Below are 12701 nucleotides of genomic sequence, written 5' to 3'. Positions count from 1 at the left end.
GAGCCCTCTCGCCGGGGTGCTGAAAGCTCTGCGCCTCTTGCCAGGGGCTGTGCATGGGCTGGTGTGAGCTGCAGGCCACTCGACAGCTCGGCACTGCTGCAGGGTTCTGCTCAATGTGGGCCAGCCAGCTCGGGTACTCTTGACATTCCTGGATGTCTTCTAAACATGTAATGCTGATAGAAATGTTGTTTAAATATTTGTGAGCTATTTAAAAATAGTGCGTCAAATAAGCAGCCTGGTGACGCCCGACAGATCTCTGGCTCGGACGAGCGCCTCGGTGGAGAAGGAAGAGGTCAGCACGAGTTATGTACACAACTCAGGCTCTGATGAGAGACACGCTGCATCCATAAAACACAGAGCCTGCTGGAAAGCCCCCTGTGTGGAGGGTCCTGGGCAAGCAGCGCAGTGGTGCTCGGTGGCTGCAGTCATCTCCATGCTCTGGCCTCCAGCAGGTCCATGGCTGGGGCTGGAGGTGCTGCCTCACCTTGGCTTTGGCCATGCCCTGGTTCCCAGGAGCTGGCTTGGGTGTGGAAGCAGGAATGCTTTCTGGGACCTGGAGGACAGGAAAACTGTGCCAGCACCCCCATCCCATTCTGAGCTGGTTAGGCTATCTTGATAGTTCCCCTGCTTGATGCCCATCTGTATGTTTAGAGAACTCAGTTTTAAGAAGGGGGAATGAATTTTCCATCCAACTGTGATTGAACTCTTTCAGTATTATCTTCTCAGTATTATCAGGCAGAACATTTTAGGTCAGTACAGGTGGGTGTGGGGCAGAGGGCAAATTGATTCCTGTGGTAGACAAAAGAACTGGACATTATCTATTTATTATGTTAAATATTTATTTCCAGAGCTCTAATATATTTCAAAATATTTTACAAGCTGATTTTTTATGTCAACTCTACTCTCTTCTTTCAGTAAACAATTATCATGCAGAGAATAAAACAAGCTCCCAGGCATTGCTGAGATACACTGTAGTCTATTAAGGAAGCTCACCCTACTATGGCATATGAATCTGCTTTTATGTTGCCTTTAAATAGATTTGACATCAATTCCAGGACTATTGTAAAAATGAGATACATGATTAAAGCAACACTGTCATCTTTCTAAGGTATTTCCACTTTTTAGAGTTGCTGCAAAGGAAATTATTTTTAAAGCACTCAGAATATTGACCTGTTTTTTGGTTCTTGTCACAGTCCATGGGACGTTTGCAAGGGGAGCTCCTCTGTAGTTCCCTGACCAGACAGCACGTCTTGTACATTCAGAAAATAGATTTGTAAGTTGCTACTGCAATTTTACACTTTGCCTTACAAATACTGATCTGCAGTTTCCTTTTTTTCTTTTTTCCTCCTCATTGGTTGCTTTATTCTTGTTCCCTTTGACATCTTCCCATTTAAAGTGCCAGAGTGAAAAGCCAAAATGAGTCTCCATTTCTCTGAGGTCCAGAGATGAGCTATTCTGCTTTTCAGATGAAAATGCTACATATACTTGTGGAATCTATTGAGGCTATTTATCAAAATCTTTTGGCTGCCATTCCTCCCAAACAACAATTGCATTTTCAGAAGTTTACCACTGGCCTAATAACAGTGATTCAAATGAAAAGCTTAAGCATCTGTCATGGAAATGAACACATATAAAAAACCACAGAAATAGAACAGTGGTTGTTTTCTGGGACTGCCTCAAAGATTTCAAAGAATTATCTGCTGATGATAAATTTGAGTCAGGAAAAGAGCAAAGGGCATAATTTTTATCATAAAATCAGTCCATAATCTATAATGATTGATTTGGCTAAAATTCACTACCATTACTTTTTCCTTTTCTGTTATTGTCACATTCCTGGAAACAGATTGGTTAATTCTTGACAAATACCTTTGGAAATAGTTTCATCTTATGGGGGGATGCAAATGGGTCAAGGTCACTGTGGCATTAGTTGCTCACAGCAAACAGCAGAACCATAGGTGAGATCTTCTGGTCCCCAGTTATTCATCTGGACAAAACTATGACTTCACAAATGTTTGAAAATATTGAAGCAAGGATGTGACTGTGGCCAAACTGTGGAGAATTCAAGCCAGTATTTGTTAAATCTATTTAATCATTATTCTATCAAAACACAATTACCTTTCAGATTTTACTATTAATATTCAATTTCACCAACAAATTGCCAAAATTTTCAAAGTTTATACTTTCTAGTGCTTCTTATATATGTGAGTCACCATACCTTGCTCTTTTATAATAAAACCCTCCGTGTTTCTTTGCATCCCATTGCTCACACCGATGGCAATACCACACCACTGGTAATAACTCAGGACCATCAGTTCCCAAGCTCTGACATTCAGATGTCTTTATTTCTCTGTCATCTATTTAACTCAAAAGCAAGGAGTTCTTGAAAACACTCACAAGCAAACCTGTTCTCAGGGGATTTCCAGATCTGATTGCAGGCACAGATAAACTCAAGACAGTCTTTGCTCTGATATTTGCTCTGTAATAGCTGATATTGCCTGTTGCTCCTTCCTGAGCTGTTAACACATATTGTTGGAAACAGAAACTGTCTTTTCATGCACAAAATCAATCTCCTAAAATTAGGAGGTACTAGCTTTGGCTAATTGGCAAAAAAATTGACCTGTCCAGCTGCTTTGATTTGTTGCTGGAAGGAGCATCCACTGGGCCCTTGAAGAATCCTCTGTCCAACTACTTTAGTTCAACAGCTGAGATAAAATGAAGATAGGAAGAAAGGTAAGCACAAAGTAGTATTTTGCTTTTCTGGTCAGGCAAGAAACTGCTGTTTTTCAAGAAGCATGACTGAAAGAGGATGCAGAGTTTGGATACAGATCTCATTTCATTCAGTCTTGGTCCACAGCAGTGTCACAACAATGTCTGATCTGCAGAGGGAAGGGCTGAGCTGCCTGTCAGTCTCTGTGTCACATCACCTCCTTAGCCAGGGATGGTGGCACACTGTGGTCTCTTGAGGAATTGTCCTCTGTGACACTGTTTCCCTGCAAACCAAACTCAAACCCTGGTGAAATGGTGGGGCTGCATCAGGGGAGGGTTCCTGTTTGTGCCAAGGCACTTGGCTCACACTGCACTGGCTGTAGAAAGGAACAGCTCAGGGCAGGTTTGTGAACAGCTTCACACCTGCTCACCTGTCAGAGGGACACAGCAGCACAGACGTGACTCCTGTTGGTTATTTTATGCAAAGAGTTTTATTTCTCAAGTGTCAAAGTGTTGTTTCTAGAACAGATCACCCATCCATGGCACTGGTAAGACATAGAGTGGGTAGTCTGGGTTTATTTATTTAAACAGCTGAAAATGTCCTGGTGAGTTTGTTCCCTTTGTGTGCTGCTGAACTGACAGTCACTCCGAGCAGGAATGAGCTCCCCCAGGGGTGCCTGGCCTTCAGAACCCCTCCAGAAGCCAGAGGATATCACTGACTGTAGATTGTGTCTCAGTGTTGAGACAGAGGCGAGCTGCTTCTGTGCCCAACTTCTCCCTCCGTGTCCAATAACCATGTTGAACAGCCCGGGCCACCACAGCAGACAGTGGGCAGAGGGCTGTGAAACAAGGCTTTGGGAATCAAAACCAGATAAAATCTGTGGCTTCTTATGTGGGAGGAGTTAAAGAAGATACTTTTCTTTTCCATACCATTCCACACATATTAGGCACAGGACCTTCATATATGTCATGATGCTCTGTCTGCTCCCATGTGTTTGTCTGGCTCTCCCACATCATGTAATGTCTTTGGCAATGACCACCACTGTCCAAGGCAGGACACTGTGTTCACTAATGCCTGGGACACGTGCTGGTTAGGCAGGGACTTACTTAGATTTCTTCCTCACATGAAAACCCTCAAGAGTTTCCTTAAAAGGAACATTAGCCTCAAAAATTTACTCTGGAGAGTAGCAGATTGTAGCTGGACTGCTTTGCTTGAAAAAACATATTTTCTGAAATGATGAATGAACATTTCTGAAATGATGCTACTTTGATTAAAAATCCAAGCATTACTGACAGTGCCTCTGTGTGCTGCAGAGGTAAGAGTCATCTATTCACAAATATCTCAGGTCCAAATATAAGCAGGTACAATCTAAAAGCTTCCTCAGGACCATTTTAGCAGCTTATTCATTCCACTATGAAGGGCCTACTCTTGCTGGAGCATAAATAAACCAAGGCCAAGTTCTGTTATGATTCTAGAAATGCATTTTAATAACAGAGATGACAAAACCTTTTTGAGACAATACTGGGAGTAGGAAATATAAGAGATTACAAGCATCTTTCTTTATTTTTTTTCTGCAACCTATGCAGATCTGGTTTTTTAAGCTTCAGCAGTTAAATGTTGATTTTCACCTGAACTTTTGTTGCAGTATTCTTTCAGTCCAGTTATATTTATCCAAAGCATTGACTATATTTTGGAAGAAAGAACTGAAATGAAGCCTCCAAGGCTGTGTTATTGATCAAGCACTTTCTGTCCTTGGGAAGGTCTGGTAGTGAGCACAGATTTTGCTCTGTTACTCGAGAACCCTGGCCAAGGCTCTGCAGGTCAAAGCTTTCCTGTAGAGACTTCAGAAGTGTCAGTGGCTCTGCCTTCAATGTCACCTTTGCTTTTAAGTGGCTCTTGAGATAGGAGAAGGAGTTAAGTGATTGAGAAAATCAAAGTGCTTACTGTGCTCGTTTTTCCTGGCTGGCAGGGGCTCAGAGCAGTGATTTTGCTCTGGGTACCCTGTTCCCTGCACTAGTTAAACTCCTCCATGCTCTGTTCCCTGAACATTGGACATAGATTTCCAGCTCATGCTCCCACTACATTTCTCCTGAGCTTTTTCATGTTGAACAGTCTCTGTGAATCTATGAAACAAGAAGTTACGGGTTTTGTCGCTACATTCTCTCACCCACATTTTAGGAATGTCAATAGTTCTGAAAGAATTCTTCAATTTGTTTAGTCTAACCCTAAAAGTTCCTGTGAAAATCCCTGGAATTCATCATGATAGCATAGCGTTTTCCTCTCTAAAAAAACTTTTAACAACAGAAGGCAAAAGCTAAATTCCAGCTTGAGATTTGACCTGCTCTAATGAGAATTTTTACACAACTTTAATGGAAATGGGGGCATCAGAATTTCAAGGAGGGAAGATCAAATCAATTGATACCTTCTGGCTGAGGCAACATTGTGTTGTTTTCCTGGAGCAAAAATTCCACGATATTTTCATTCATAACAACATGGAGTAGTTGTGATTATCATGGGAGCAGGTAAACAGCCATATAAATGGACTGACATCTCAGGGATGCAGGACATTTTACATTTCCATTTTAAAAAGGGTTTGTCTTTGAATCTCAGTTCTGTTATCTGGTATTAGAAGGGGAATTCTCCCCGGGTTTTATTCTGCAGGGATTTCCAGAAAAGGTAAGGGATGGTAGGGTATGGGTAATTCTCTACCACTTTGTGTTGTTGTGACCTTTTAATTGAAGGCTCAGTTTAGAAAGGAAGATATAAAAATCAGAATTAATGATGACATGATCCCATTAGGGACCAAAATCCACAGCAGAATTTTCTGGAGTTCACCTCTGTGAAAGTAAACTTGGAAATGGGATAATGCTTTATCTGCTGCAGGTTTCACTGGAATGTCCCAGTGAAAGTAGCCAAAGTTCATTGGGAGGTGGTGAAAATATGAAAACCATTTGAGAGTTTTTAATAGTGTTTTAATATTTTGATGGAGAAGCCTGGAATATCAGGTCTAAATGGTTTTGAATGACTACAGAGGGACAAACCAAGAGAATGGGCTTCCTGTAATCCAAGAGCTTTTTGAATGACTTGGACCCAAACCATTTTATTTTGACTTTCAGGGAAAAAAAAACCCTGCTGTTAATTTCAGGGGGCCACTGAATGTGCTTATTTTCTCATTCTTCTGTTCTCACACAGCTGCTTTCTGACAGGAAGACCGGAGTGGTAACAAGATGCTACTTCTATAATATGATGGGTTTATGTTTTGACTTCACCTCAAGAGCACTTCAGCATATCCAAGAGTTTATATTTAACAATATTATTTTCCTCTTTTTAAAAAAGGTTAAAGACTTCATTCAGCTTATTCTTGTCACAGGAGAGGAAAAACAGTGACACAGTCCATGTTTCTGCTCCCACATCTTTTTCCCTGCAATACATGTATGTGCACTTTGTCTAACTTCTGTTGTGTCATAGATTATAAAGTTTCAGTCTTTGCCCCTGGAAAAATACTTTTTAACCAATGGATTTCCTTCTCAGGAATTTTTTGTTTTGTTAGCCTATCTATTTTTCTCCTTAATTTAATCTAATTATTTTTAAGTCCTTTTCTAGTGAGCTTATTAATTTTCTTCTTTCTAACTGATAGTTATTCCTCACCACCTTTAACATCCCCCTCTTTTAACTATCTCAATGTATTGCTTGTATTTTGTTCTGCATTTTTCCTCCCAATTGATCTAACTTGTTAATTAATCATTTGGCTTCTCTCTGAACAACTTGTTTCCATAGAAATGTCTTTCTTGATGCCTCCTAGTATAGTCACAGCTTAAGTTAGGTTCCTTGATCTCCTGTGTTAACTCAAGATCATCAGAGAAGAAAATAGAAAACAATTACTTTGGGATCTTACCAAGAGAAAGTTAGAAATGAAATGTCACACAGCTTTGATTCATTAAAAGTGTTGAGGGAGGTGGTAAAAGGGAGAGAGGGGAAGAAAGAAGTGAGGTGATCTCTTGTAAATGTATGGGAAATATTCCAGTGACAGGAATTAAAATATGCAGGGAGCTTGGCTTTAATGGGAAGTGACTCCATTGCTTGGCACAGTGACTGTCTGAAACAACTTTGGTGACTTGGGTGTTCTGCAGTGTTTTGCTTAAGCATGAGTGAGGGATTTAGCAGCCACAGGATCATTTCTAAAAACATTTAATTTTGGTCATGCAGTACTTTGTGAAGTTGTTTAAAATGACCCACTCTAGGATTGTTTTCACTGCATTTGAGTGAGGTGGGATGTGACTGTTTTGGAGCTGCTATGGGCAGAATCCCTGCATGGGCTGCCTACAGGCAGGGGTTTGGCCAAAGCTTGGAAGGACGCCTGTCAGAAAGGTTCTGGAGAGCCTTCAGTGGGGGTTCAAGAAAATAGGAAACCAAGCAACAAAGACCATTTGGGGAAAATGACCCCATTTTCCAGGCATCAGTCCCAAACTGTGGCATGAGCTTTGGGGCTCTGGTAATGTTATTATGTGGTCCTTGGTGAGCTGCAGAGATGGGAACTGAAAAGCCCAGGTGAGCAGGAAACATTTTCTTGTCTTTCTCTCTGTCTTGGGAACCTCCACCAGCAGCCCCACAAGCCACCAGCCAGGCAGGAATGTGGAGGGTTTGACATGTGAAAATACCCAAATGGCCCTTCTGAAGCTGAGACATCCTTATTGCACACACCCTTTACTCCAGCATGTAAGGTTCCTTTGTGTGGGCTGGACCTCCTCTAGTGAGAGGCAGATGCCAGAATTCCCTGGGTTCATTGTCCTATAGGATACACAAAATGATCAAAATGCAGGAATGTCATTCCTTCCTGGAAAGCCTTCAGAAATTCTTCACTGAATGCTGTGTTGTACTGAGGGAGTTCACCCCTAAGATGTTATGTGGGTCTTTTCATGACTGGTAACCCACACAACACTAGGGAGCTTGATGGTAGTTTGTTTTTAAGAGAAAAAAAATGAGCATTTTAGGGTTATGCACTGCCAGCTCATGGGAAATGCCCAAAGGAAAATGGGTGGGAAAGAGAAACTGCATGCTCTGGTTGGAGCATTTCTATGGGATGGGAGCAGTCTAGTGATGTTATCCCGAGATTTAAATGATACATTCTGTCTCCTTAATCCAAGCACATAGCTGCAAATTTAATCAGAGCAGGGTGTGTACTTTTTATATGGCTTTGGGTGGGTCTGGCAAAAAGCATTTTCTTAGGTAATCATAGCTAATGCCATATATCACACTACCCTAATTTCTTTTGTATTGTGTCACCTAGTGCAAATATCAAACATCTTTTTCATTGTGCCATACAATTTATCCATTTAGGAAGCAATTGCACAAAAATAAATCATAGATCTGTGCAAATTTTGCATTTGGTTGTTATACAGAAAGCTAGTGATAATGAAACACACCCATAAATTATAATTTCATTAGGGTATAATGTTCCTAAATGAGATTAGGAAAAAGAAGATTTCTTCATCTACCCTAATTCTTCTTTTATTAAAAAATTTTTGCTTATCCACTTCATTCAAGTTCTTATTTCTCCTGCTGCATTTTAGGCTCCACACTCTAAGAGCCTAAGCACTACAAGAATTTGTTCTACAGAAATTTAGAGCCTGGTCTGGCTTCCTGGAGTGTTTCACAGAGTCTGAATTATCTTTCAACCTCTGTAAATTAACACAGCATCCATCTGCCCTTATTGAAATGTAATGCCTGACAGTCCAGAAGATGTAAAATTATTAGAGATTTAATGTCAACTTCTGGTGAAAGAATTCTAAACTTTTGATATGTTCCTACATGTAGCAGCCTACATGCTACTCTGTACCTGTTGATGTTTATTCAGGCTGCAAAGACTGATCACGGTTTTCTACTGGATTTTGTACCACATCATTAAAAGCAGAAAGTCAAAGCTGCAGCAAATGCAAAGAAGTCCAGTCTGTTGCAGAGGTTGAAAAATATGCTAATATGATTTTAGCACCCAGATTGATTGCTCAGCTGTGTGTGAGCTTTTCAGACCACAAACCCTTTTTAGTCTAGACTAAGTCCATCTAAACAAAGTGAAAGCCCAGGTTCTGTCTGACCCAAGAAAACCACTGTGGCTGGGAACCTCACTGCAAAACAATACTGCAAAACACCATGAGCCTGGGTCACAGTAGCCTGGGTCGGTAGTGGGGATGAGAGGTCAGTTTTAGGGATGAATCCCAGCTCTGCTCTGTTCCTCCTGTGCCTTGGGGCACGGCATCTCCTTTTCGAGATGCAGCATCAGTCCATATTTTTTTTTATTATTTTATTTTATTTTTGTGTAGGGTAGAGGTAGCATAGTTCTGTGTATTTGAAAAAGAAAAAAAAAAAAACAACAACAAAAGTAGCTGATTTTGTAAAACTTTGAGGAATGACATTGGCAAAACTTTAAAACATGGAGGTAAGCCAGCAAGGGAACCAGGGGGTGGCGATTTGCCTCCTGACATCTGAGCGAGTGCGGGGCACTGGGATAGCGGCTCTGAACAGCCGGGGACACACAGGGACACAGGGACACAGGGACACACAGGGACACACAGGGACACACAGGGACACAGGGACACACAGGGACACACAGGGACACACAGGGACACAGGGACACAGAGGGACACCCAGGGACACAGGGACACCCAGGGACACCCAGGGACACAGGGACACCCAGGGACACCCAGGGACACAGGGACACACAGGGACACACAGGGACACAGGGACACCCGGCAGGGACGGGCAGGTACCTGGGACACCCCTCCTGCGGCACGGGCGGCGCGACCCGGGGACACGGAGCTGGGCTGGGCTGAGCTGGGCTGGGCTGGGCTGGGCTGGGCTGGGCTGAGCTGGGCTGGGCTGGGCTGAGCTGGGCTGAGCTGGGCTGGGCTGGGCTGGGCTGGGCTGGGCTGGGCTGGGCTGGGCTGGGCTGAGCCCGGCCCGGGAAGGGCGGTCCCAGCGGAGCGGAGCGGCTGCAGGGGCCGGCGGGGCGAGGTGCTGTGGCAGATGACATCCCCAGGTGAGGATCCAGAGGGTTCTGTGGCAGATGACATCCCCAGGTGAGGATCCAGTGGGTGCTGTGGCAGATGACATCCCCAGGTGAGGATCCAGTGGGTGCTGCTGTTTCTTACCTCTGCTTGGTCAGTGTGACAGCAGCTCTCCAGCTGTCACCACCTGGGATCATGCTCTTCCAGTAGCTGCTGCTTTTGCTGACTTGTTGGATGCACTTGGAAAGTTCCAGGTAGATTGTCTGACTTTGTTGCTTATCTTTGAATATCAGCATGCTCCATCAGGGTTGAGTGACCCAGTACTGTCCACTGCCCTAGGCTCTGCAGGCTCAGGACAGCCTTGGCAAGGCAAATAATCCAGCTTGCTTTTAGTTACAACCACTTCCTGGGCAGTCTCTGGTGGGTTAAATAGTTCCTTACATGTAGATTGAACCTGTATCACACACTGCAGTGTCATTGGCATTTTGTATAATTAAAGAAAACTTAGTGCCATGCAATGAGAGAGCACAGACAGCTCACTGGTTTTGGGGTTTGTTACTTCTGTGCTATAGGTTTATTGATATTGGCTCTAGAGGCAGCAAGCAGTGCCCTCCCTGCTACAATTCCTCCAGGAATCTTGCATCAAGTGTTTCTCAATCATGTACAAGGGTCCTGTGAAAAAACATCCATAAGGAGCTCCTGCGTCAGAGAAATGTGGAATCTGTTCTCGCTTCGCAGCCAGCAGGGCTGCAGCACAGTGAAGCAACATATCTGGGATTAGATTGCAGGGAGATAAATCCCCTCTCTCATCCACTTATTTGGATAAGGATTTTCTAGTGTGGATTGGAAATTAGATAGTTATACTCTTATTTCTCCTAAAGTTGATGTGACTTTCTTTGAGCCCTTTGAAATTCCTGTAGAGCAAGCACTACCTTCTCTAACATATTTAGAAGCAATTAAAAGATCAGCCAGCACTGACAAGCCAGTTAATGTGGTCAGCAAAGAAAATGCCTTTAAACTTGTCTGGGTCCCAGGAACCAACAGGGGAGGCAAATGACAAGGACCTGTGTAAAGACCTTACTATCAGCTTGGGAGTCCTGGTAATCAGCTTGGGAGCTGATGCCAAGGAGCTGGATAAAGATGCAATTGAGGTTGCCACAAAGTTCTGGGATACATTGCAGTTCCCAGCTGTGATAACTGAAGAGTTGGCTGCAGTTCCAAAACACCAGCATGATAGTAAAGTAGGAATGAAAGGACAAATATCTTGGCCTTTTCATTTTCCAGACATTTATGTTCACTATCTGCATGGAGCCTAAATTATCCTGGCTGAATTCCAAGCTATAATCTCTTGTTTTCCCCCCCCCTCTTACTTAAGTGGGTTAGTAAAGAACAATTAAGCTTTGATATTTTGCACTGCACAAGGGAAAACAGAATAAACATTTCCACTTATTTATGTTCCATCTTAGCTCTTGGAGAGTTTGATGGTTTTACAAGTCCCTGACTGCTTGTCTTGGTCAGTGCAAACACCCTACTTTGAAAACATCACATTTGACCCTTCAGCTCAAAGAGTAGACATCACATTCCAACTCCCTTTTGCTCCCAAGCAAAAGGATATAACGTAAATAAAAACAGTTATTAAAAATCCTGTCACAGGTAAAATGCAGTTCTGAACGTCATCCAGAGATCAGTTCTAGCGCAGCAAATGCATTTTTCACAGGTGTGTGTAAAATGAAATGCCTCATTAGCAGCTGTAAGACACAGGGAAGTTACATCAATTCTTACAGCCCTAGGAAGATGCACAAACCAGAAAGATGTGATGGGAAACTCATCACTTGATGTCCAAATGGAACCTGAAAAACCCCTTGTCACTTCCACCACTGCCAGCACAGCCGGGAATGACAGGATCTAAGTCAGGGTAAAGGACCTGCCAGCTCACCGCCCACAGCTCCTGAGCTGTAGGAGGAATGTGTGGCAGAGTTTGACATGAGGCTGCCAAGCATTCATGGGTTCTGGAGAGAGTTCTGGAGAGGCTGGGGGGTGGCAGTCTGGGGTGGCAGTGACAGGAGGAGGCAGCAGCATTCCCCTGTGAGGCACAGCTGGCCCTGCTGGGGCACATCATGCAGGTTCTGAGGTGGGCACCCTGGGCACTGCTTGGCTGTGGCTGTTGAGGAGCATTACTGCCATTTCGAGGAAAAATAAAAAAGGTCTTCCTGTATAATGACAGAGGTTGTGAAAGAGCAGAATCCTTTGGATTTTTTCCTGTTTCATTACAGAGTGGTGCAATGTGCAGAGTGAGGAGTCAGTCCTACCCTCTGTTCTGTTCTCCTGTCTGCTGGGCATGTCGAGAAATCCTTTCTTTGCCACAAGCACTGCACTTGCATCCTACAGAGAAAGGGACAAGGAGGATCCTGCAGTAACTAATGCAGGAGTGCTGCAAACAGCAAGAAGACCTCTCCTCATCTTCCTGCCATGGTTTTGGAAGACATTCAGGCTAAAATCCTTTTAATTAAGGAAATCCTGATCACCATGTGATTCCTACCTGTTGAAACTGGAAAACTATTTTGTAGGAGATAAAGTAATGCATTTGTTTTAAAAATCTGTTAAAAAATTTGCTTTGAAATAGACCTAAAATGAGACACCTCTATGAAAATCAATACATTTAGGTAAAGGTTTCACAGTAGGCTGAGCTCCCTGGCCTGAGCAGGCAGCTGCACGTTCCCACAACCCTCCCTGCATGGACCCAGCACTGCCCTTGTACTGTCACTGGAACTTATTAGAACGTGTGGTAGCAAATTCAGAAAGCTAAAACTTCCTAAATCTCATCTTGCCAAACAAAAGTGACTAATTTCCTGCCAGTTTGGCTGACAGGACCTGCTGGCATCAGCTCAGGATGTTGGTGAGGAGAGGTAGGAACTCACAGTTGGGGAATGGAAGAGGTCTCCTGCTTTGGCAGCAACTGAAACATTGCATCCTGGCAGCAAGGTTCACTGTGC

General features: G+C 43.4%; 1 protein-coding gene across 6 annotated transcripts in view; it reads left to right on the top strand.

Annotated features, from left to right (window-relative positions):
- LOC102109602 (rho GTPase-activating protein 7-like) overlaps nt 1-12701 on the top strand; it is a 46064-nt gene that overhangs the window by 15591 nt on the left and 17772 nt on the right. The window contains exon 1 of one of the 6 annotated variants that reach the window (XM_088063448.1): nt 9691-9740. The exons of 3 other annotated variants lie outside the window; for them this stretch is intronic. In XM_088063448.1, the coding sequence (XP_087919574.1) occupies nt 9728-9740 (13 nt within the window). In that variant the 5' untranslated portion in view covers nt 9691-9727. Of the gene's footprint in view, nt 1-9690; nt 9821-12701 lie in introns of those variants that run through there. 2 more of the 6 variants (XM_014253134.2, XM_088063449.1) reach the window with 2 other exon arrangements.

This window comes from Pseudopodoces humilis, chromosome 17 (assembly GCF_049639895.1).
Source record: "Pseudopodoces humilis isolate 2021_Gansu_Grassland_sample_001 chromosome 17, ASM4963989v1, whole genome shotgun sequence".
Classification (NCBI taxonomy): domain Eukaryota; kingdom Metazoa; phylum Chordata; class Aves; order Passeriformes; family Paridae; genus Pseudopodoces; species Pseudopodoces humilis.
This window is presented reverse-complemented; position numbering and strand designations above follow the sequence as displayed.